The following is a 21,992-nucleotide window of genomic DNA, read 5'->3' as shown; positions in this document are numbered from 1 at the left end:
AGGATGTTTCCTTTCCATTTCTTGCAGGTTTGTTGAGAAATAGCAAGCTACATTTTGATTAGTTGACTTTTTGTAATTTTTGAGAGCCAACATGGAAGTAGTGGTTTGAGTGTTGGACTACGATTCTGAAAGCCAGGGTTCAATTCCCAGCTTGGTCATAAAACCCACTGGGTAACCTTGGCCATAGGGGAAGTCAAAGGCAAACATCCTATCAACAAATCTTGGCAAGAAAGCCACATGATAGGTTCTCCTTAGGATCACCATAAATACACACTTGTTGTGTGACTTGAAGGCACACAACAACAAAACATACATTTTATTTCCAATCAGAAGCTCTTTGCACAATATGGAAAGCTGCAATTGAAACACAGTGAGAGGTCCTTTCCTTAAAGCTGAGCAGATGTTTTCAAATCTGGCTGAGTGTACCTAAGCCTTCCCTCATCACCTGATTTGCTTTTTTTAAAGGTCTTTTGACTGCAACTTATGGACTGTGTAGTGGACTCTTTATACAACTAAGCTGTTGAGCCCCATTTTCTGGAACCCATGGGAATTTTATAAAAAGGGAATTTTATAAGTGGTCTGCAGAATAAGGCAGGGTGGAGGGGAAATTGCCACCAAAAGAGAAATTACATTCTCTGAGAACTGTAAAGAGAATGGCAGCTCATGTCCATATTTTTTCACAGGACTCTATGTAAACTTTTCATTGAAAGTTGTAACCATTCCTGCATTAAAGAAAAGGGCTTAGAATTAGGCAGAATATTTTAAAATGTTATTTCTTCATACAAGCAATGATTTACTTCTTTGGTAGACTGGAATGTAAGAAGAAGAAAAATGATATCTGTGGCTACTGCCACACTGCAGAATTCATGCAGCTGACACAGATTTAACTGTGATGGCTCCATCCTATGGATTCCTAGGATTTGTAGTTTGTTCTGGCACCAGAGCTCTCCAACAGCAGGCTAAATATTTATTTATTTATTTATTTATTTATTTTTATTTATTTATTTATTTATTTATTTATTTGTATCCCGCTCTTTTCCCAGGACTGGGACTCAGAGTGGCTTCACAGCATTAAAAACAGTACAATAAAAACATAAAATTAAAATAAAATTAAAAATAAATAATAATGAGTACATTATAAAGGAATTAAATTATTACAATATTAAAACAGGTGGTTATTAAAAGAATAAAACATATTTTAAAAAGATAAAACTATAAATAAGAGGGGGGGAAACTGTAACAAATTTTTAAAATGGTCCAACATCCCAGTCTGTCCTTATAGCAATTCCTTAAACAGGTGTGAACAGGTAGGTCTTCACCTGCCAGCGGAAGGCCATCAAGGAGGGAGCCATTGTGATCTCCTTGGCAGGGAGTGCCAGAGTCTAGGGGCAGCCACCGAGAAGGCCCTCTCTCATGTCCTCACCAACCATAACACTGGGCCATGTGGTGTCAAACCTCATTAATTCTGTAGTGTAGAGACTGCCTGTATTGTACTGTGTTTGTTTAGCAGGCCATTGGTACTGCTTTAACTGAATTGAAATGATAGCTCATAATGACTGATTTCTCATGTAGCTGCAAACTGATTGTCAAACCTCACATCTTGAGAGTTTTTGGATACTGGGAGAGGGCCCTAAGATATAGGGAAGCTAAGCAACGGGGGAAAGCTTGGCAGCGTAAGAGTCTTTTTATCTGCTGCTGAAAGGAGAGCAGGGATGGGTCCAACTGGGCCTCTGTAGGGAGGGAGTTCCATAGCCTGGGAACAGCCACTGAGAAGACCCTCTCTCTTTATCCCATCAAACAAATATTAGAAGGTGGTGGATCATAAGAGAACGGTTTCTCCTGATGATCTCAGTGTTCTAGTGGGCTCATAAAAGAAGAAATGTCCTTCAAATAACCTGGACGCAAGCCATATCTAGAACATTATCCACATTTTATTTTGGTATTTCTATTTGGCACCCTGATTCTTGAAAGAAGATGGAAAAGTTGTGGTAGAAATGGGAAAGACAGCGGGATATGAAAGCCTGTCATTCTTCCCATTTTCACTCCTTTAGTGACATTAAAACATAATGCAAATTATTTCCCAGCAATCTCTGCAAAGTATATGCTCAGCCCCTCTGTAGTTTTGCTTGTTTTAAGCCAATTTAGAGAGCTTATTTGAAAACTTGTCAAAAGTTTTTTGAATAGTTTAAGTCTGTATATTAAATTCCTGAGTTTTTCTTCCTCTCTCTAAATCAATAGCGATTTCATTTCAAAAAGTAATTACTTATCTGCCATGGTTTACCTTGCACAAGTCCATGTTGACACCCATTTTTTAAGCTGTACTTCTCCAAATGTATCCTTAAGCTGTATATAAATATCATCTCAAAGACTTCTTAGTGTAGAACTTAGACTTCAAGTGTATGTAATTGTCATCTTCTATGTGGTGTGCTACTCACATGGTATTTTCTTCTTCTGAAAGATAATATATGTGCAGGGAAAGAAATATGTGAAGTTGAATAAGTTTCTATTGGGATGTGAATATGTAAATCTTAAGTTGTTATTATTTTTGATCATTGTTATTAGGCTTAGAGAAACTAGTTCTCTACAACATTTTCCTTGGTCAGACTACAGGTTGAGTTACCTACTATAACCTGACATAATAAAACAAGTCTTTGTGTAGTTCTAAATGGGATTGGGATGGAGTGAAGTCATACATCTACCATCTCATCTTAATCCCCACAAAGGGATAAAGATGTGATAGGCCGTTCTGCTGGATTTTTCCATTTAGCTGATTCATCCACTCATTCACCACTGTCAAGGAGCATGGGAGGAAAATTAAGCATACCATGTTTACACAGGCAAAGCTGAATGGGCTGATAGAGGCTCCTCCTTGCAGGAATGTAGTGGCTTTGGCTTGAGCAGACCTAAAACCAGCTCCACCCCACCTCTGGGACAACCTGTTTTGGGAACTTAACACTTACTATTGCCAGCTGGAACACCATCAATAATAGCCTTATGCCAGCAGAGCTTGCCACAGGTGGAAATCTGCTGCTGGGGCAGATGAAGCTACAGTGGCAGGAGGGTGCCTTGATCCCATCCTACACCTACTCAAACCCCACCTCCATGGTTATATGTGGGGATTCTCCTAATATGTTCTGGTTTCAAGCCTGGCTATGGAACAGACAGCCTTGGTTGCCTTGGTGGATGACTTATTCAGGGAACTAGACAGGGGAAGTGTGTCCCTGTTGGTTCTGCTGGATCTGTCAGTGGCTTTCGATACCATCGATCATGATATCCTGGACCGCCTCTCTGGGATGGGGCTTGGAGGTACTGTTTTACAGTGGCTCTGTTCCTTCTTGGAGGGGCGAACCCAAAAGGTGGTGCTGGGGGACTCCTGCTCAACCCCTGGCCATTAGCCTGTGAGGTCCCTCAGGGTTCTATGGGACAACACAATGTCCCCTATGTTATTTAGCGTATACATTAGGCCACTGGGAGAGGTTATCCAGAGTTTTGGAGTGAGGTGTCATCAATATGCTGATGACACTCAACTCTACTACTCCTTTCCACCTCAATCCAAGGAGGCTGTCTTGGTCCTAAACCAGCGTCTGTCATCAGTAATGGACTGGATGAGGGCAAATAAGTTGAAACTTAATCCAGACAAGACAGAGGTGCTCCTGGTCAGTCGGAAGGCAGATCATGGAATATGGAGCCAGCCTGCGTTAGATGGGGTCATGCTGAAGACGCAGATTCACAGTTTGGGAGTACTCCTGGATTCAACTTTGAACCTGGAGGCCCAGGAGTGCTTTTGCACATTTAAAACTTGTGTGCCAACTGTGCTCGTTCCTTAAGATGTCGGATCTGGCCACAGTGGTACATGCCTTGATTACATCCCGTTTGGACTATTGTAATGAGCTCTATTTGGGGCTGCCTTTGAAAAGTGTTTGGAAACTTCAGTTGGTTTAAAGAGCTGCAGCCAGGCTGCTAACAGGGGCAGGTTACAGAGATCATACAACACCCCTGTTGAAACAGCTCTACTGGCTGCCAGTTTGTTTCTGGGCATAATTCAAAGTGTTGGTGATGACCGTTAAAGCTCTATATGGCCCTGGTCCAGGCTATTTGGCAGACCGTATTTCCCTATATGAGCCTGCCTGGACCCTGAGATCCTCAGAGGAGGCCCTTCTCCCCTTCATACCACCATCACAAGAATGGTTGGTGGGGACACAAGAGAGGGCCTTTTCTATGGCTGCCCCTAGACTTTGGAACTCCCTTCCAAGGGAGGCCAGAATGGCTCCTTCCTTGATGGCCTTCTGCCAACAAAAAACCCTTCCTTTTCATACAGGCATTCAAAACAGAAAACTTTTAAGGAACACCCTGGGATGTGATATTGTTTTAATGTATTTTAGACATTTTTAACTTCTTTTAAAAAATTATTGTAATAAATATTATTTTAATGTATTATTTTTGTATTTTTTAATTGTATTGTTTTTAATGTTCAAAGATATAGCCATGTTAGCCTGTACAATTAGTATGTAGAGAGATCATGTAGCACCTTTGAGACTAACTGAAAGAAAGAAATTGGCAGCATGAGCTTTCTTAGACTCGAGTCTACTTCCTCAGATGCATTGGTGGAATGGAATGCCATGCTGCCATTTCTTTCAGTTAGTCTCAAAGGTGCTACAAGATCTCCCTATGTACTGTTTTTAAAGTTGTAAGCTGCCCTGAGTCTCAGTCCTGGGAGAAGGGTGGGATATATATATTTCTTCTTCGTGGTCTCTGCGAATCATACAAATGGGTTTCACTGCGCCTGCGCAGTGCTGTTCGGAAACTTTTGAAATCACTGGGCAAAGTTTACTTTGTAACATATAGAAACTTTTTGGCGGTAACTCCGCCCACCCGTTATAAGGCCCCTGCCTTCCCGCTCTTTTCCCCAGTTCCTTTTTTCTGCCGCACTAGCTGCTTCAGGGAACTTCGCTCGCTTTAGCTTGCATTCGGAATCACTTTCGCTTTTGACCTCGGACCGTCTCTTGACCATTCTTTGTCTCCCGCCCCTGGTAACTTTGAACTCTCGGACTGTTGACCTCGTTTCTGGACTTTCCCTTTCAACTTGATGACTTCGGAAAATGCCTGTGCCATTTAAGAAGTGTGATGTCTGCGGGGGCAAGGTGCCCATACAGGACCCGCACTCCTCCTGCCTTCTCTGCTTGGGCAAGGACCATGATACGAAGGTTTGCCCGCTCTGCAAGTCCCTCTCATCCCAGGCTCGCAAGAACCGTGAGTCCCGGCTGACTTCGGCCATCGCTCTGGGCAAGGTTCAGGAGGGAGGCCCCTGTCCATCATCGGCTCCTTCGGCTCCACCGCCTGCCTCATCTTCCCGGGAGAGTGTGTCCAGCGTGGTGTCTGCCCCGCCGATGGCAGGATCGTCCACCACCACCGATGTGGCCTGTGGTTCACATAAACCCAGTGCCACCGACAAGCCCTCCAAGCGCCCCCACAAGCAGTCGGGGACTGAGGGTACTGAGCCCAGGGTGAAATCTGGGAGGAAGCCGTCCCCGGAGGGCTCATGTGTGAAGGATCGCGCGGAGGCGGAGGTCTCGTCGGTCCCGACCCCATCCTCCAAGGCGTTGTCGAAGGCATCTCAACACGCCTCCAAGCTGCCCGAGACGGGGGCATCCTCTTTGGGGAAGGCTGCACCGGTGGAAAAGGCGAAGACACCTAAGCCTCAATCCACGGGAGCCGTTGTCCTGCTGGACCTACCGGACAACCCCTTCTTCCCCCCGAGGATCAGGCCGAGACGCCGCGGTCGTCTAAAAAGAGGCACCACAAGGAGGCAGCTGAAGGCTCCGCACCAAAGAAGTCCAAGCCCTCCAAGGACCACACCGGGTTGGAGGTCCCCTCCAAGGGAAAGGAGCGTGCTTCCCGTAAGCAATGCTCCCCGTCGAAGAAGGCTTCAACACCAGCCTCTTCGCGCCCTGATGGCTCCTCTGCCTCGCATGCGGCCGCTCTCCTGGACACACGGCTGCTGTCGACGGTCAACTTTGCCCGCGCCGATGCAGAAGCAGCTGATCTCCCTCGGAGAGTGTCACCTCCTCCTTCAATCCATTCGGAGGTCGACGAACCGATGGAGAGGGACACTGACATGTTTTTTGACGCTGAATCCGGGAAATACTACATGTCAGTGCCGAGGGAGACCGCCTTCAGGGAGTTCACCCGGCTCAACCTGCACCCGGTGGCCCCCCAAGATGATGAGCCTGCTCCTTCCCATGCGACAACCTCAGCCTCCGCACCACGCCGCTCCCCAACGGAGCCATCGGCCCTGCAGATCCCGGCACGTCCAGCAACTCGAGTCAGGGTCCCGGACATCCCGCTTACCTCGGACATCGACTCCGAGGAAGAGCCCTTGCTACCGTCGGGGGAGCCCTCGTACGACGACGACATCTCCATCCAGGCGTCTCTGCAGCGTATGCACCACCCGGAGCCTTCCTCCCCAACGGATGATGTGCGCTCATTTAACGAGCACATCATTAAGATGGCAAGGGCCCTGGACATTGAGCTCTCCTACCCCGAGGAGGAGGCTCGGGATCCTGTGGAACATCGGGTGCACGGCCGGGTGCCCACGCCGCACTCCATCCCGCTGCTGCCCTCCCTCGAGTCCATTGTCCGGAGGTCGTGGGATGCGCCAGCTCGTCCAGGAAGATCGAGTCCCTCTACCGGATCTCCTCGTCGACTTGCTCTTGGTTGGCCGAACACCCCAAGCAGAACTCGGCGATCGTAGAGGGGGCTCAGCAGGGCTTCGTCCCCAAACAGGCAACTTCCCTAGTCGACCGGGAAGCGAAGAAAGTTGATGGTCTGGCCAAGAAGGCCTACTCGCCGGCGGCCCTCGCAGTCAAGGCCATCAACTATAACGCCTGCATGGGGGCATACATCCAGACCCTCATGGAGGGGATCTCGCCACTCGTCCCGGACATCCCAGACGAAACCCAGCAACGCCTGGTAGAGATCCGTGATGAGGCCCATTCGATCGGCAGCTGGCTCATCACCGCCTCCAGAAACTTGGCTGACTGTGCGGGACAGGCAATGTCGGCTTCGTTGGCTCTGTGCCGGCATGCGTGGCTGAGGGGTTCGGACCTCAATGCCAACGTCAAGTCAGCCATAGAGGACATGCCCCTGGATGGTAGCGGCCTCTTCCATGCCGAGACCGACGAGCGCCTGAACCGCAAGTTCAGAATGAAGGCGGCGGCGAAGAAGCACGGGATGTCATCGGCTCCCATCTCGCCCTTCAGAAAGAGACAGCGCCCGTGGCAGCCACAAGGTCAGTCACAGGGGACCTTCCAACAAGACCGGCAACCTCAACAGCAGGGCTCCCAGAGACGCTGGTACCCCTCTCAGTCCTCCTCCTCCTCTGGCCATCGCAACTTTCCTTCCCGGTACCGAAAGTCCCGCCGACAGGACACCGACCAGGGGAAGAAGAGAGCCTGAAGGGTTGCAGTGCGCTTCGTCTCTCCTTCTTTTTTCTTTTTGGACATTTTAAGGCCCTTTGTCTCCACCTGGGCCTCCATTACGACAGACTCGTGGGTCCTCAACATCGTCCGTAGGGGTTATGCCCTCGAGTTCCAAGAGCTCCCCCCAACCGGAGCCTTCATGTCCACTCACCCCTCGAACACCCTTCTCGACAAAGTGCTCACTTTGCTGGACAAGGGGGCAATCTCCCCTTTATCGCCCGAACAATGCTCCAGGGCTTTTTTCTCCAGGTACTTCACGGTACCGAAGGCGGATGGGGGCATCAGACCCATCTTGGACTTGAGGGAGTTGAACCTTTTCCTTGAATACTGCCGGTTCCAGATGGTAACCTTGGCTTCTATTCTGCCGCTTCTCCACCAGGGCTTGTGGTTCGCGACGGTCGATTGAAGGATGCCTACTTCCACATCGGAATTCGGGAGTCCCACCGGAGATTCCTCGCCTTTGCCGTCGGCTCCACTGCGTACCACTACAGCGTGCTCCCCTTTGGCCTTGCCACAGCTCCGAGGGTCTTCACGAAGTGCATGGCACCAGTGGTGGCATACCTTCATCAGAAGGGCTACAGAGTCTTCCCGTACCTGGACGACTGGTTGTTTGCCGCCGACTCACAGCAGGAGCTCCGAGAGGCAGTCTCATTCGCCTTGCACCTTTCGGACTCCCTCGGACTGGTCGTCAACGAAGAGAAGTCCCACTTCACTCCGACCAGACAGGCCAAGTTCATCCTCGACTCCGAAAGATGCTCCGCCTTTCTCCCTCCGGACCGTTTCCAGGCGTTGGTGGCATCGCTGAGGCCTTGCATCTCTCACAGAAGGGTGAGGGCCAGGAACGTCCAAGTGGCTCTGGGCCACATGGCATCAACGACGTTCGTGACACTGTGGGCGAGGCTTCGCCTCCGACCACTGCAGTCCTGGTTCCTCTCAGTCTTCTCTCCGATGGAGGACCCTCCGTCCAAGTGGCTCACGGTACCGAGACCGGTGGCCGCTTCACTGAGATGGTGGCTGGACGGCCGCAACGTCTGCATCGGGATGCCCTTCCATCAACCTCAGCCTCAATTGACTATGACAACCGATGCTTCCCTGGAAGGCTGGGGCGCCCACCTGCTCGACCTGGTTGTCAAGGACAAGTGGTTGATCCAGGACAAGCATTTCCACATCAATGCTTTGGAGATGCTCGCACTTGAAAAGGCTTTGAGGGCATTCAAATTCGCTGTCGCAGGCAAGGTGGTCCTCCTGAGGACGGACAACACCACCATGATGTATTACATCAACAAACAGGGAGGCACCAGATCCAAGACTCTACTCGAGATCACTCTCCGCATTTGGGACTGGTGCCTCCAGAGACAGGTGCTCCTCCAGACGATTCACCTTCCAGGAGAGGACAACGAGTTGGCGGACCGCCTAAGCAGATCCCCTTCGATGGATCCCTCGGAGACGCGTTCGCCTTCCTTTGGACGGGAGAGCTGCTCTATGCCTTCCCTCCCTTCCCTCTCGTCATCAGGGTGGTGTCCAAGATGACAACGGTCCGTTCGGATGCGATCCTAATCACTCTGTGGTGGCCAAGACAACCCTGGTTCACATCCCTTCTCCACCTCTCCAAGAGATGCTTCCTCCGCCTCGACTTCCGTCCGGACCTGCTGTCGATCCAGGACGGCCGGATTCTGCACCCAGACATCGAGAGCCTTCCGCTTGTGGCCTGGAGAATCCAGCCCTAGCCTCACTGCCGGACGCGGTGAGGACGGTGATCCTGGCTGCGCAGAAGCCTTCCACCCAGCGGTCCTATGCCCTGAAGTGGAGGAGGTTTAGCCTCTTCCTTGATCGAAGGGGCTTGTCTCCTGCGCAGGTCTCCACTCCAGTGGTGCTGGAATTTTTGATGGCGCTGTTGGATGAAGGGTTGTGCCTCACATCCATCAAATGCTACCTCTCTGCCATTTGTTCCAGGTACCAATTTGAGGGTAGGGCTTCCTTCTTTAGGGACCCCCTGGTGAAGGGGTTCCTGAAGGGATGTGCCAACCTGCACCCTCCTGTGTCGGTACCGGCCCCTGCTTGGAGCTTGGAGGCGGTGCTGGCCGCACTCCAATCCAAGCCCTTTGGACCGATGGCCACAGCGGACTTGAGACTACTGACTTGAAAAAACGCTTTTCTTGTGGCCATCACCTCTGCCCGCCGTGCGGGCAAACTCTGTGCCTTGCGGAGGGACCAGCCCTTCCTGAGGTTTCACAAGGACAAAGTGGTCCTTCGGACAGACATTACTTTTTTGCCTAAGGTTGTGTCTGCTTTCCACATGTGCCAGGACATTGTGTTGCCTGCTCTCGCTTCCATTCCGACTTCGGATGCGGAGCGAAGCCTGCACTCTCTTGATGTCAGGAGAGCGCTGGCGTTTTACTTGGACAGAACTGCTGCTTCCAGTCGGTCCGAGAGACTTTTCCAATGCTACTTGGAACTGAAGAAGGGGTTGCCTGTGTCTGCGCAGAGGTTTTCCAAATGGGTGGCTGGTACCATCCACCTCTGCTATGAACTGTTGGGCAAACCGCTCCCTGGCAGGGTTCGGTCCCACTCCACGAGAGCAGTGTCCGCATCCTCTGCATTCCTGTCGGGTATTCCTTTGGAGGATGTCTGTAAGGCTGCTGTCTGGTCCCAGCCATTGACTTTTATAAAGCACTATAGGCTGGACACCAGAGCCATCCGAGACGCAGATTTTCTAATATTCAAATTGTTGATTTGACATTTAATTGCAGAGTATTTTCTCTTTGGGTATTGAGTAATTATAAAAAATAAGAGTTAATTTAAACAGAGATTCAATTATCATTATTACTACTTTGTCATGATTTTATAAAAGTGTATTTTCATTAATCTTAGATAAATAATATATCTTGAAGATGATAAAGGAGAAAAGATACTAAACTCCTCAGTGTTTCGGATATTATATAGGTCTACAAATCAGAATATTTTTTGTCTTATTTTTTTTGATCTATAGTTCTGATAATCTTTTCTGGTTTTTTGTGTATTCCTCTTTATATTCTTTATTTTTACAGAAAATTTTAAGTAGTTCCCAGTCCTTTTTCCAGCCCTCCTTCCATCTTCCTTTTATTATCATCGTCAATCTGTCCAATTCCATCATGTCAAGGCTTTTCCATAGCCAGTCTTCTACTGCTGTAATTTTTTTTTTTTTGTTTCCATTTTTGAGCATCTGTTTTCTAGCAGCAGTAATCAAATATAAAATAGTTTCTAAATATTTCCTTTCTTCATTCTCTTCTATAATATTTAGCAGAAAACTTTCAGGTCTTAATTTAATTTGAATTTGTAAGATTTTTTTGCATTGAATTATGTATATTCTTCCAGTATTTGATTGCTAGGGGGCAGGTCCACCAGATGTGATACAGTGTTCCTTCTTGTTTTTAGCACTTCCAACATTTATCTTTATCAGTTCTTTTCATTTATGCCAACCTATTAGGGGAGTAGTACCACCTGTGTAGCATTTTACAGTAGTCTTTCCATGTTACTGGGAGTGCTGAAGATCAGGAAGAAAGCTACCACCCCACACCCACGTTCACATGAGATATACATGTATGTCTGAATTCCTTATCACCAGGCAATAGTATCCATTCGTGGTTTCACACCATCACAGATCAACACAGCACAGCATAGCACAATAGCGGCACAAGTGGACTGAAGGAACTGGATAACACTATTTTTATTCAGGCAGGGTTTTGGCAGTTGACTGGTTGCTGAGGAATGGGTTTTAAATGGTTGAGTTTTGCAATTTCTTTACTATGCAATTCACTGTTACTATGCTTTAAAATTAATTGTATTTCAATATTATAATTTATTTAATTGTACTCTAACATTATAATTTTTGTCTTTTTATCGTCACCTTTTAAATTAATCTTGTTGTGAGCCACCTCCAGTTCCAGGTTTGGGAGAATGAGGGTATAAATGAAAGGTCTTTCATCTCTCTTAAAATAAAAGATGGTACAAGATAAACAACAGGAAACGGTTGCTTTCCTGCTCTTTGGGTAAGCTTCCAAAAACTTTTGGCTGATTTCCCTCTCTCCCTCAATTCCAGCCCTGATAACATGGGACTCCTGGACCCATCCACTAGCGATGGACGAGTGATTTTCTTCTTGCCATGGCAAAAGATGACTATTGCTGGTACCACGGACACTGCAACTGAAGTCACCCCTCACCCAATTCCTACAGAAGAAGACATCAACTTCATTTTGACAGAAGTGCGCAACTATCTTAGTTGTGATGTTGAAGGTAATTTTAGCAGTAATGGTGGCTGATACTAGGAGACTTCTGCATTTGTGAACATTTTCTTTCCATTAAGAAAATTTAGATCGAGGATAACAGTGAGCAAAAAAAAAAAAAAATCTTTTCAGAAAGGTCATATAAAGTAAAGCTGGTCTGATATTTCAAAAAGCACCGAATTGAGCGATTTGTGTGATGGAAAGAAAAGAAATTTTCCCCAATACTGTGAATTATGAGGCCAGGGTTGTCTCACTTTATTTTACAGGAGTAGGAAATTTATTGGAGGATGTATCTACCCACTAGGCCTCTATAGGACAAGTGATGACATCCCCCTGAAGTCATTGGCTGATGGGCTGGAGGAATTCTCCCACTTAATGCTTTAACAAAGGGGTAGAAAGAGTTAAGTGTTCTTATCCAGTGCTGAGAACAGAGTTAAGGGACCAGTTGACTTCTCTCTGTGTGTATGTGCCTTCAAGTTGCCTGGTGATGTAGGATGATCCCATAAATTTCATAGGGAGTATTCAGGCTGTTGTGTGTGTTCCTCCTCCTATAAGTGGCAGCTAAGAACAACCAGTTTGCTGCTCTTCCCTGTGTGAGGAACAGAAGGGAAGAGTTCCCAGCTGGTACTTCCAAGCATTGGCTGCAGGTAAGTGGACTGGGAAGGGAATTCCTAGCCACTGGCATGTCCTGCCTAGCTACTGCTCATGAACAGAGTAATCACCAATATGATGTTAGCATTCCATCAGTGAGTATGACATTCTAATCATCCTATTTACAACTTCAAAAAGGGTGCTAAGTCCAGATAAAATGGTACCTCAATTAATAGGAAGTGAACATACTCTAAAAGAAAATATGTGCTCTTAGAGAAATAGGAAATCTCCACTGGAGTTGTGAGATTTTGCATAGCTTTATTGCAGGGGAGGGGGGTGAGTTGAATTTGATTCCGCCACACCAACCTCTTTCTGTTGTATGAGGTGAGTAAAGTCAATTCATTTTCTCTATCTCCCCTCAGATGTTGCTTTTGGGAAGATTGTCTGTCTGCCTGTTTGTTGTCCATTTAATATAGGCCACTGCAGAATTTTCTGATGATTTTCCAATCAGAAACAGGTTTGAGAATGGAGAGACATAAAAAGCATCAGATTTCATTACCAAACCCCTGAATCATCCACTCTCATTAAGTTGATTCTATAAAAAAGCATGAACTCTGAGTTGCCCTTTATAGGTGTTGACAGAGGCTGAATATTCACATTCGGAAACCACCCCTTCACAGAGTGAAAATTCTGGATAGCTTGTTTGTTCTTCCTTGAAATGGGTAATTGATAGTTCTGTTATTGTTGTAGTCATTAAAGAAAAATGGTCTACAGGAGGAGAAAAAAAACCACTATCATTAGGTTGCTTGTGCAGATTTTTTTTTTAAAAAAGCTGTGGTTTGTCAGGCAAGCTGGTTGCTTCCAGAAAGCTATAGCTTGGCGGATTGATTAAGACAGATTTTTAGTTTTAGGGTTTTTTTGCAGGGCAGTTCTGCAAAAGTAGTCTTTGTGAGCATTTAGTGCTTTTGAAAGTAACCAACCTGGGCTGTATCCACATGTGTAATTAGTCGTGTTTATAGATTGTCTGTTAGAGAATTAACAATTGTGCCGGCCATATCAACTCACTGCAGACCTGCCTTTTTGCTGCCAAAGACAGTGGCAGGGTTATCAACTTACACAGGCTTGGATGTGTTCCAGCTGTTTAATTATAGTGTCACACATGCTGCTTTTTCTAGTTTCATTAATTTATAAATGTAATATGGTATCTTATTTCTGTGATTAGCACTTCATTTTGGTAGGTTAAACATTCTGGCAGAATAACATTGATTTCTCAGATCTCTTCTGTTTCAGGATATTTTTATAAGGCATTATTGATTTTTCAGTTAACACTCCTGTGAAAGAGATATCTTTAAAACAATACAAAACAAAACAGCACTTCCACCAAAAACATCTCCTCCACCTTCATGTACATAGGTCTTGTGTGTGATGGCTCTTGTCCACTTTGAAGTAAAACTGTGAAATTTGTTAACAGGGTTTTGTGAATGTGCTTTCATTTAGAAGAGGCAAGTAGTAAGGTATCTGCTGACAGGAAAGAAACAGAGAAATAAGGAAGCTAAGGATTTTTGTCAGCTTTTTAAAAATGTAAGACTTACATGGGGTATTCAGGCGGGAATCCCTCCATTCATTTATTTGTTTAAAAAACTAACAATATGATTTTGATGTAGAAGGAGGGAGGTACTTGGTCAGCGGCTACTGTGCCCTACTGGCTTTTCTGTCTAGTTATCCTAAATGACAATATCTATAGCCGTAGTAAGGTTGGGCTAAGAAAGAAATGGGGAAAAGTCTTTTAATTTATTTTTATCTTTTGATTATCTTTGAAGCTTTCCTCTTCTCTCCTTTTTTTAGACTAGTCAGGGAGTCCTCTTTTGCCATCATGAAGGAGACGATGTTAGTAGTAGCTAGTAAATAGCCCAAATACTCTAAAAGAAACCAGATCCTGTCTGATCTTGGAAGCTAAGCAGGGTCAGCTGTGGTTAGCATGTGGATGTGAGACTGCCAACGAATGCCAGCTGTATTCAGAAGAAGGAACTGACAGAACCACCTCTGATTTTGCCTATTCCTTCCCTGTGAAATGCATGGGGTTGCCATAAGTGAACAGGCAACTTTCAGGGCATATAATCACACACAGAGTAAATGGTTGGACCACAAGCTTTTTGGAAAAATAATGGAAAGACTACACGTTGTTTTCAAGAGAAATCAGATAAAATCTCTGGCTCTATTTTGTCTTGGTGACAAGTGAAAAATAATGTTCTTTGGTGTTGGTCCTTGCGACCTCTTCCTGATCCCTTGTGGTAGTCCAAGGGCAACTTTGAGGTGGTTCAAAGTGTAATTTAAATACTTAAAAACACACACACAATTTAGAAAGCTTGAATTGTTAAATGCAGAAATTTCAAATTTCATTGGCCTCTTCCCCTGTTGAAATAATTGACATTTCTGTCTCCTGCAAACACCCTGCAGCAAATAACTATGATATTCTTTCCTAAGGTCTGGCACTGGCATATAAAATCTTGAGCATCTCCATGTGCAACAGGCCAAGTCCAGATTGTATCACATGAATGTGAGAAATTATTCTGTGGTGCTACGTTTTTTTCATTATGCTGCTATAGAAAGATTAAAAGGAATGTGAAAAACGGTGAATTTGTCTTGCTAGGAATAAAGAATGTAACTTACCTATTCATCATGTGTGTGATGTGATTTTAGTTTAAATATCAATTGTTAGATAACATAAAGGTTTCACTCCCCATTTTCAAGAGCCAAGCTAAGTAAGGAAGAAGTTAATGATGGGAAATTTCTTAACATAAACAGTGACTTGTTCTCATTCTGCACCTGTGGAACCAAGCAGTTTCCAGCAGGTGGTGGGCCCAGGTGTATAATAATAATAATAATAATAATAATAATTTATATGTCCCGCCTTTTCCAAGGATTGAAGCGAGATTACAGCATTAATATAATACAATACAATTGAACAATCAATAAAATACTAATACTGAATTATACATTCCTATTAGTTCCTTAAAATCTTCATACCTCAATTCATGTACCATCATACTTGGGGGGGGGGTCTTAATCATACCAGATTATATACCAGATCCAGTGGGAAAGCCCACCAGAAGAGATCCGTCTTTAGTGCCTTTTTAAAGGCATCTAAAGTGGTAATAAGACATATCTTTTCCGGCAGACTGTTCCATAATTTAGGGGCTGCAACAGTGAATGCTCTGTGGGAAGTTATGGTTAATTGAGTGTTACAATGTTCCAACAATTTCTTCCCTGATGTTCTGAGTGTGCAGAGCGGATTATGTAGGGAGAAGAGTTCCCACAGGTAACTTGGGCCTGAGCCTTGTAGGGCTTTAAAGGTAATAAACCTTGTATTGCACCCAGAAGCTAATTGGCAGCCAGTGTAAAGATTTTAACACTGGTGTTATATGGTCAAACGTAGAAGTACCAGTGACTAATCAGCTGCTGCATTTTGGATTAGTTGAAGCTTCCGAACTTGGTACAAGGGTAGCCCCAAGTAGAGCACACAGAAATCTAAACGAGAGATTACCAGTGCATGTACTACTGCTTCAAGGTCCCCATTACTAATGATAGGAAGGGTTTGTGGTCAGTGTTTGCCATAAGCAGCATGGCAGCAATGTTTTACTCTACAACAATATTTTAAATTAGATTTATAATATTTAATTTTGCATTGAAGCGATAAGTCAAAACTTGGCTATGTTGGTATTCTTTCTTTCTTTGGGACTTTAAAAGCCATCATGACATTGTAAATAAAATTGCAATTGAACCATTTTAAATAGAATACTCCAATTTTATTTATTTATTTATTTACAGATAGCTTGTAAAGATATTCAATAAATAACCTTAAAACAGTCTTTTTCAGAACTTTAAAAGCTCCGATGAAGGACCATGTGCAGAAAATTATTTCCCAGCAAACATAAAAACAAATGAACCCCAAATTTTCCCTCATTCAGCCACAGTAAACAGTATATCTAGTTTTTTTTAATTCTGTTGATAGAGAAGAAAAATCAGTATTCCAGTTACAAACATTTGAGACTATATTCTTGGATTCTTATTTATTTGCTGCCCACAATGCTTCAGATTTAGTACTCCTTTTTGAAAAACTGAGTTGGCATATCCATATACTTAACTCATAAGTTTGTGTAGGTGGAAAAAACTCATTCATTCCTTTAGAAATTGTGAACTGGATAGCAGGTGCAAACAAAAATCCATCAGTGATACCTTTATTGGTCAACCGAAATGCACAATATACTTGTTGCAAGCTTTTGAAGCTCCATGGGCTTCTTCATCAGGCAAGATGTTACAAACCAAGCAGGAGGGGAAAAACAATTGGAGATGTTAGTTTGCATGTTGTTTCAGTCCTTAGTAAAGACATTATGATGAGGAGAATATCTTTTGCAGGCAGGCTCCTCCTTCTTCTGACAATACGGCAATAGGGAGATTTTCAAAGTCCAGGAAATTTAAAGTCCATTGCATCTCAACATCTCAACAATCCAAAATGTCTCCATTCCAGTGAAGTCACAGGCCTCTTTGGAGGCAGAGAACAATGGATTCCTCAAGAAGTCTCCATGTTTTTGTATCAGGAACGTTTTGGAGATGTAGGGGTAAAACATGCAAATTCAGTCCAAATTTAAGAAGAAAAAAATGTTTTACCTTGTTTGAAGTCCCAGCCCACAGGCAGCTACAATGCAGTATCACATTGTGTTGGCCTTTTAACAAATACAAACAAAAATCCATCAGTGATACCTTTATTGGCCAACCAAAATGCACAATATATTTGTTGCAAGCTTTCAAAGCTCCATGGGCTTCTTCATCAGACAAGATGTTACAAACCAAACAGGAGATAAAAAACAATTGGAGATGTTAGTCAGATGCCTGCATGTTGTGGGGGAAGCAGGTGATGGGGGAAGAATGAACTCATTTGGCCTTTTGGGATTGTTGTTGTTGTTAACTGCCTTCAGGTTGACCTCACCTCATGGTAACCCTGTGGATGAGATGTTTCCAAGCCCCACTATCCTTTATCTTTCTGCTCCCTAATTGAGTCTATCCATCTGCCATGCGGTTTTCCTCTCTTTCTACTCCCCTCTACCTTCCAGCATCATTGTCTTTTCTAATGAGTCATGCATTCTCATGCTGTGGTCAAAATACCACACCGTCAATTTAGTCAACTTGGCTTCCAGGGAGAGTTCAGGCTTGATTTGTTCTAGGATCCAGTTGTTTGTCTTTATCACATTTGTCTCAGGAAATGACCTTCGCAGGGCCTAGTATTGCCCTGCCACACTGAATTTTAAAAGGAAATACTGTTTTTAGCTCATGTTTACCATTACCTTCTTTTATTCTGTATCCCCAACAGCAAATGGCTGAATCCTGTTGAGGCTGTACTGTTTTTAACCTGTGTTTTTTCCTTGTTTTTACCCTGATTTTACTATTTTTTTACCATTACCTCCTTTTATCTTGTATCCCCCTTTTACCTGTGCTGGTCTATGACTGTAATAAAGATGAACTTGAACTTGGAATATATTTGTTTCAAACAGTAACGACACTAAAAAACTAAACTGATAACATGAATTCCAGGATTTTAGTAATTTTGAACACAGTGAGACACAAATGTGTCATGTGTTACATGCTTATGTCCCAAATCTAAAGGACATGTATTTTTTGTGTATCTACATACTACTATATATTTGCATGGTTGCAAGAGGGGAGTATAGCCAATATCTCTGTATGAGACTGCTAAAAAATAAACAGCAGGTCACCATAAATTAAATGTATTATTCCTTGCCCGTTTGGGGTAAATGGTATAAAATTTATCCTCCTCCTGAAAGCCTGAGGGAATTAAGTTTTAAATGTGTTGGTGTTTAAGAATTTTCATAGTTTTCAGTATTTAAGAGTTTTCATATTAAGACCTTAGATGGTTCACAGATTTTGAAGTCAATTTAAAACTAGTTTATTGTTTTCCCTGATGCAGATTTTCATTTTACTTATGTTGTCCCATCTTTTTTGGCATTTATTTATCTGAAACAAGTACCTCTTTCTAGTTCTGTTATACAGTATTATTGTGAGGTTTTTCATAGATGTTTATCACACTATGCTCTTAAAGAGGTACTATTCCAGTGTGACTCCTCTAGCAGCCTCCTGTTGCATGCTGGGACTGGCAGTTTTAAGGAGGGGTATTTAGAATTCTCAGGCAGAGAAGTTCAGCTCCTTAAAACTGCCAATCTCAGCATGCAACAGGAGGCTGCTAGAGGAGTCACACTGGAATAGTACCTCTTTAAGAGCATAGTGTGATAAACATCATAGACTGCTTAAACATTAGGCTTTCTTAAATCAAGAGATACAATTGCAGCAGAGTGGTGCTTTCATCTTTTTTGCCTTTCTATCATTAAAATTTGTGGAGCCTGGCAGTATTATTTCTCTGAGATGATATTTTATAAATTGTGATGAGTCCCCTCCCCTCCCCTCCCTCCCTCCCTCCCTTCCCTTCTATTCCTTCCCTTTCCTCCTTCCCTTCCTTCCGAGCACTTACAGCATACTGTATATTGTTTTAAAAACCTTTCTTGAGAAAATGTTTCAGATGAGTTTTCTTTTTTGTCCTTTCAACAACAGTAAGGAGAGGTGATGTTCTGGCAGCATGGAGTGGGATTCGTCCTCTTGTGACAGATCCCAATTCCAAAGACACCCAGTCAATATCCCGGAACCATGTAGTACATGTTAGTGACAGTGGACTTGTGACCATAGCAGGTATGAGAACATGCACTTTCTCACTCTCTTTCACACACACACACATGCACGTAAAATTAGAAATTCTATACAGTACAGTACTAGTTATATGACTTAGAACATTCAAGCACTTGGTTAAAGGAGACAAGTCAGATACATGGTCAAATTTCTTAACTGTTAAACTGAAAATTGTAAAAGGAACTGCTATCCTGTGAGTCTAATCTCACCTGTTGGGATCTGTGTTTTACTGAAATCATGGCTCTTCAGAAGGGAGACAGGGGAGGGAGAATCTGGGATGCTGATGGGAACTTCTGCAGTCAAGGAGTCAACATGACTCCTCTTTGCCTTCCCCACAGAGAAGGGTGGAGTTGAGGCAGCCACAGCCACAGCCACTGCTTTGGGAGGCAACAGATCTGAAAATGTGGCTGAGTGAGTGCTCCTGGTAGTCTTCCCTCCCCACAGACTTCCTTCTGTGGAGAAAGAATGTGGTGAGCAACGCCAGGTCATTGACTGTACTACGGTCCAGATTCAGCTCCACACATCTCATTCTAAAATGATAATAATATTGGATTCTGCTGCACACAATGGATCAAGTTCACCACAACATCCATGTTTATTAACACTCTCAGGTGGGAAATGGACTACGTATCGTTCAATGGCACAAGATACCATAGATGCTGCTGTAAAAGCTCATGGCCTTCATGCCGGTCCCTGTAAGACTGTAGGACTTCTCCTTCAAGGTGCAGCGGGTTGGAGCCCTACCCTTTATATCCGACTGGTTCAAGATTATGGAATGGAAAGTGAGGTGAGACTTGTGGTATCAAATTAATTAATTAATTAATTTAAAAATAATTAGTAGGTAGAATGAGGATCCTTAGAACATTCTTAGAAGATCCTTAGTAAGTTCACAGAAAGGAGTTTTCTTTTTTGCCAATGCAACACTCACTTCCCACTAAAACACTCTCTGAATAATTAGAGGACTTCTCCTGAACAGTGTGAAATGGCAGACGGAGAAATCCTACAATATTGAGACTGGAGCAGTGTGACCTCGTGTCATGCTGGACCTCTGGATCCTGACAGGAGTGTGGGGGCCAAGCCTGCCATCCTTGGTGAATGCCAAGGCCATTAAGGAGGGATAAGAGAAGGAAGAGGAGGAGGACCAAAGGCAGAGGCTAGAGCCACTTTCCTAGTTTTGGGGACAAGATGGGGTATAAAGTTGATAGTGATAACTGAATAGGGCAGAGGCTTGGAAAATGTTGAGACAAGGGCTGATAGTAAAAAAGACAAGTTTCTCATTCAAAATGCCTACCTATCTTATCCCTCCTTTGATTTAACATACTGTAGGTATTATACCTTGGGGTGCATTTTTAAAAATGTGTCAAGGTGATATGAGATGGCTGTAATCCTGTTACTGACTATAATTTTTTAATGAAATGGGAGGTCTATTCTCTTTTTGCCTAACTGTTTCTTCTTATTCATAATTAGAATTAATTCATTATTGTAATTACTTTATAATCCTTGTTTATTTAATATATGCATTCTCTTTGGACTATGAGGGTATGAATCTTTGTGACTTCTCACAATCTATTCTTCAAACCTGATCACAGTAGCAGGAATCTGAAGCATCGTTAGTCACTGTTCAATTGATACATGCATAGCAGCATTAGTGCTGGCCTCAGCATTCCCCATGTAGTCAGTTGCCTCCCACATAATCTTGCATCTGATGTCTTCTTCAGCCTATTTATTACAGGTGACAAGAGAATGCACAAGAATAACTCCTGCCCTAGGTGGTGTATTCCAGTAAGCATCAGTTCCTTAACCTGCTCTCACTTTCATAGGTGGCTCAGCATCTTGCAAGTACATTTGGCGACAAGGCTTTTGAAGTGGCCAAGTTAGCTCAAGTGACTGGAAAGAGATGGCCTATTGTTGGAAAACGTCTTGTATCAGAATTTCCTTACATTGAGTCAGAGGTATGATTGAGGGCTTTGTTGTTCCCTCCCCTTTTGCTTCTTTGTGTTTCTTTTTCAGTGTTCTGCCGTCTTGTAATAAAAGTTCTTCTTCGTGGACTCTGTGCCTCACATAATTGGGTACTGCGCCTGCACAGAGACTCCATTCGGAAGCTGAAAAGCTGAGCAGATTGGCGGGAGCCCCGCCTACTCCCATGCACTGAGCATGGCCAATCCCGCCAATCTAGCTCCTCCTTCAGTTCTCTTTCATCTGCCGCAAGAGAAACATCTCCTTCCGTTTGCTCCTGAGCTGAGTAGATTTCAACTGTATGTAGACTTTTTGTCTTTCTCCTTTTCCCTTCCCTTACTGTATGGTAGATTTTTGTCTTTTCTCCCTCTTTTTCAAGCATTGCCCCCTAAAAATTTTGATCCTTGTGAGAGCGAAGTGTTGCCGGCCCGGATGGCCCACCACTTCTAGGCCTCTTATGGCCACCCTGTTTAAACATTGCTCCGAATGTGACCAAAAGATTGCTTTCAATGATGGTCATTCTAAATGCCTTTTTTACTTAGGGGAAGCACATATTTCTGATAGGTGCCCCCATTGTTGAGCTTTCGCTGCGGTGACTCTCAGGAATAGAGCCTCCAAACTTAAATCTTTCTTTTGGGAGTGCTCTCTCTCTGTTGCCCCAAAATCTGCTTTGGCTGTAGATCCTTTGGGAAGAATTCCCATCCACAAACTTCCATGAATTCCCAAAATTTCAAGGCCTTCGACGTTGACAACTGCTACAACATCGGCTTCGACATCGACCTTGGTTCCTGCATCAGTGACATCAACATTGATAACCTCGCAACCATCTTCTTCAGAATCTTCTTTGCCTCAGGAGGTCCCCTTTGTCTCCCAGCAGATACCTCAGAAAGCCAAAAAGAGGCCTGACTGTAATAATAATAATAATAATAATAATAATAATAATAATAATAAT

General features: G+C 44.0%; 1 protein-coding gene across 3 annotated transcripts in view; it reads left to right on the top strand.

The window, feature by feature from the left end:
• Positions 1 to 21,992, top strand: part of GPD2 (glycerol-3-phosphate dehydrogenase 2) — a 132,972-nt gene that overhangs the window by 84,190 nt on the left and 26,790 nt on the right. For all 3 annotated transcript variants that reach the window (XM_042464095.1, XM_042464086.1, XM_042464105.1), the window contains exons 9-12: positions 11,557 to 11,750; positions 18,953 to 19,087; positions 19,696 to 19,871; positions 20,905 to 21,036. In XM_042464095.1, the coding sequence (XP_042320029.1) occupies positions 11,557 to 11,750; positions 18,953 to 19,087; positions 19,696 to 19,871; positions 20,905 to 21,036 (637 nt within the window). The remainder of the gene's footprint in view (positions 1 to 11,556; positions 11,751 to 18,952; positions 19,088 to 19,695; positions 19,872 to 20,904; positions 21,037 to 21,992) is intronic.

Source organism: Sceloporus undulatus, chromosome 1, assembly GCF_019175285.1.
Source record: "Sceloporus undulatus isolate JIND9_A2432 ecotype Alabama chromosome 1, SceUnd_v1.1, whole genome shotgun sequence".
Taxonomy (NCBI): Eukaryota; Metazoa; Chordata; class Lepidosauria; order Squamata; family Phrynosomatidae; genus Sceloporus; species Sceloporus undulatus.
Note: the sequence above shows the minus strand (reverse complement) of the source record. Positions and strands in the feature narration are given on the sequence as shown.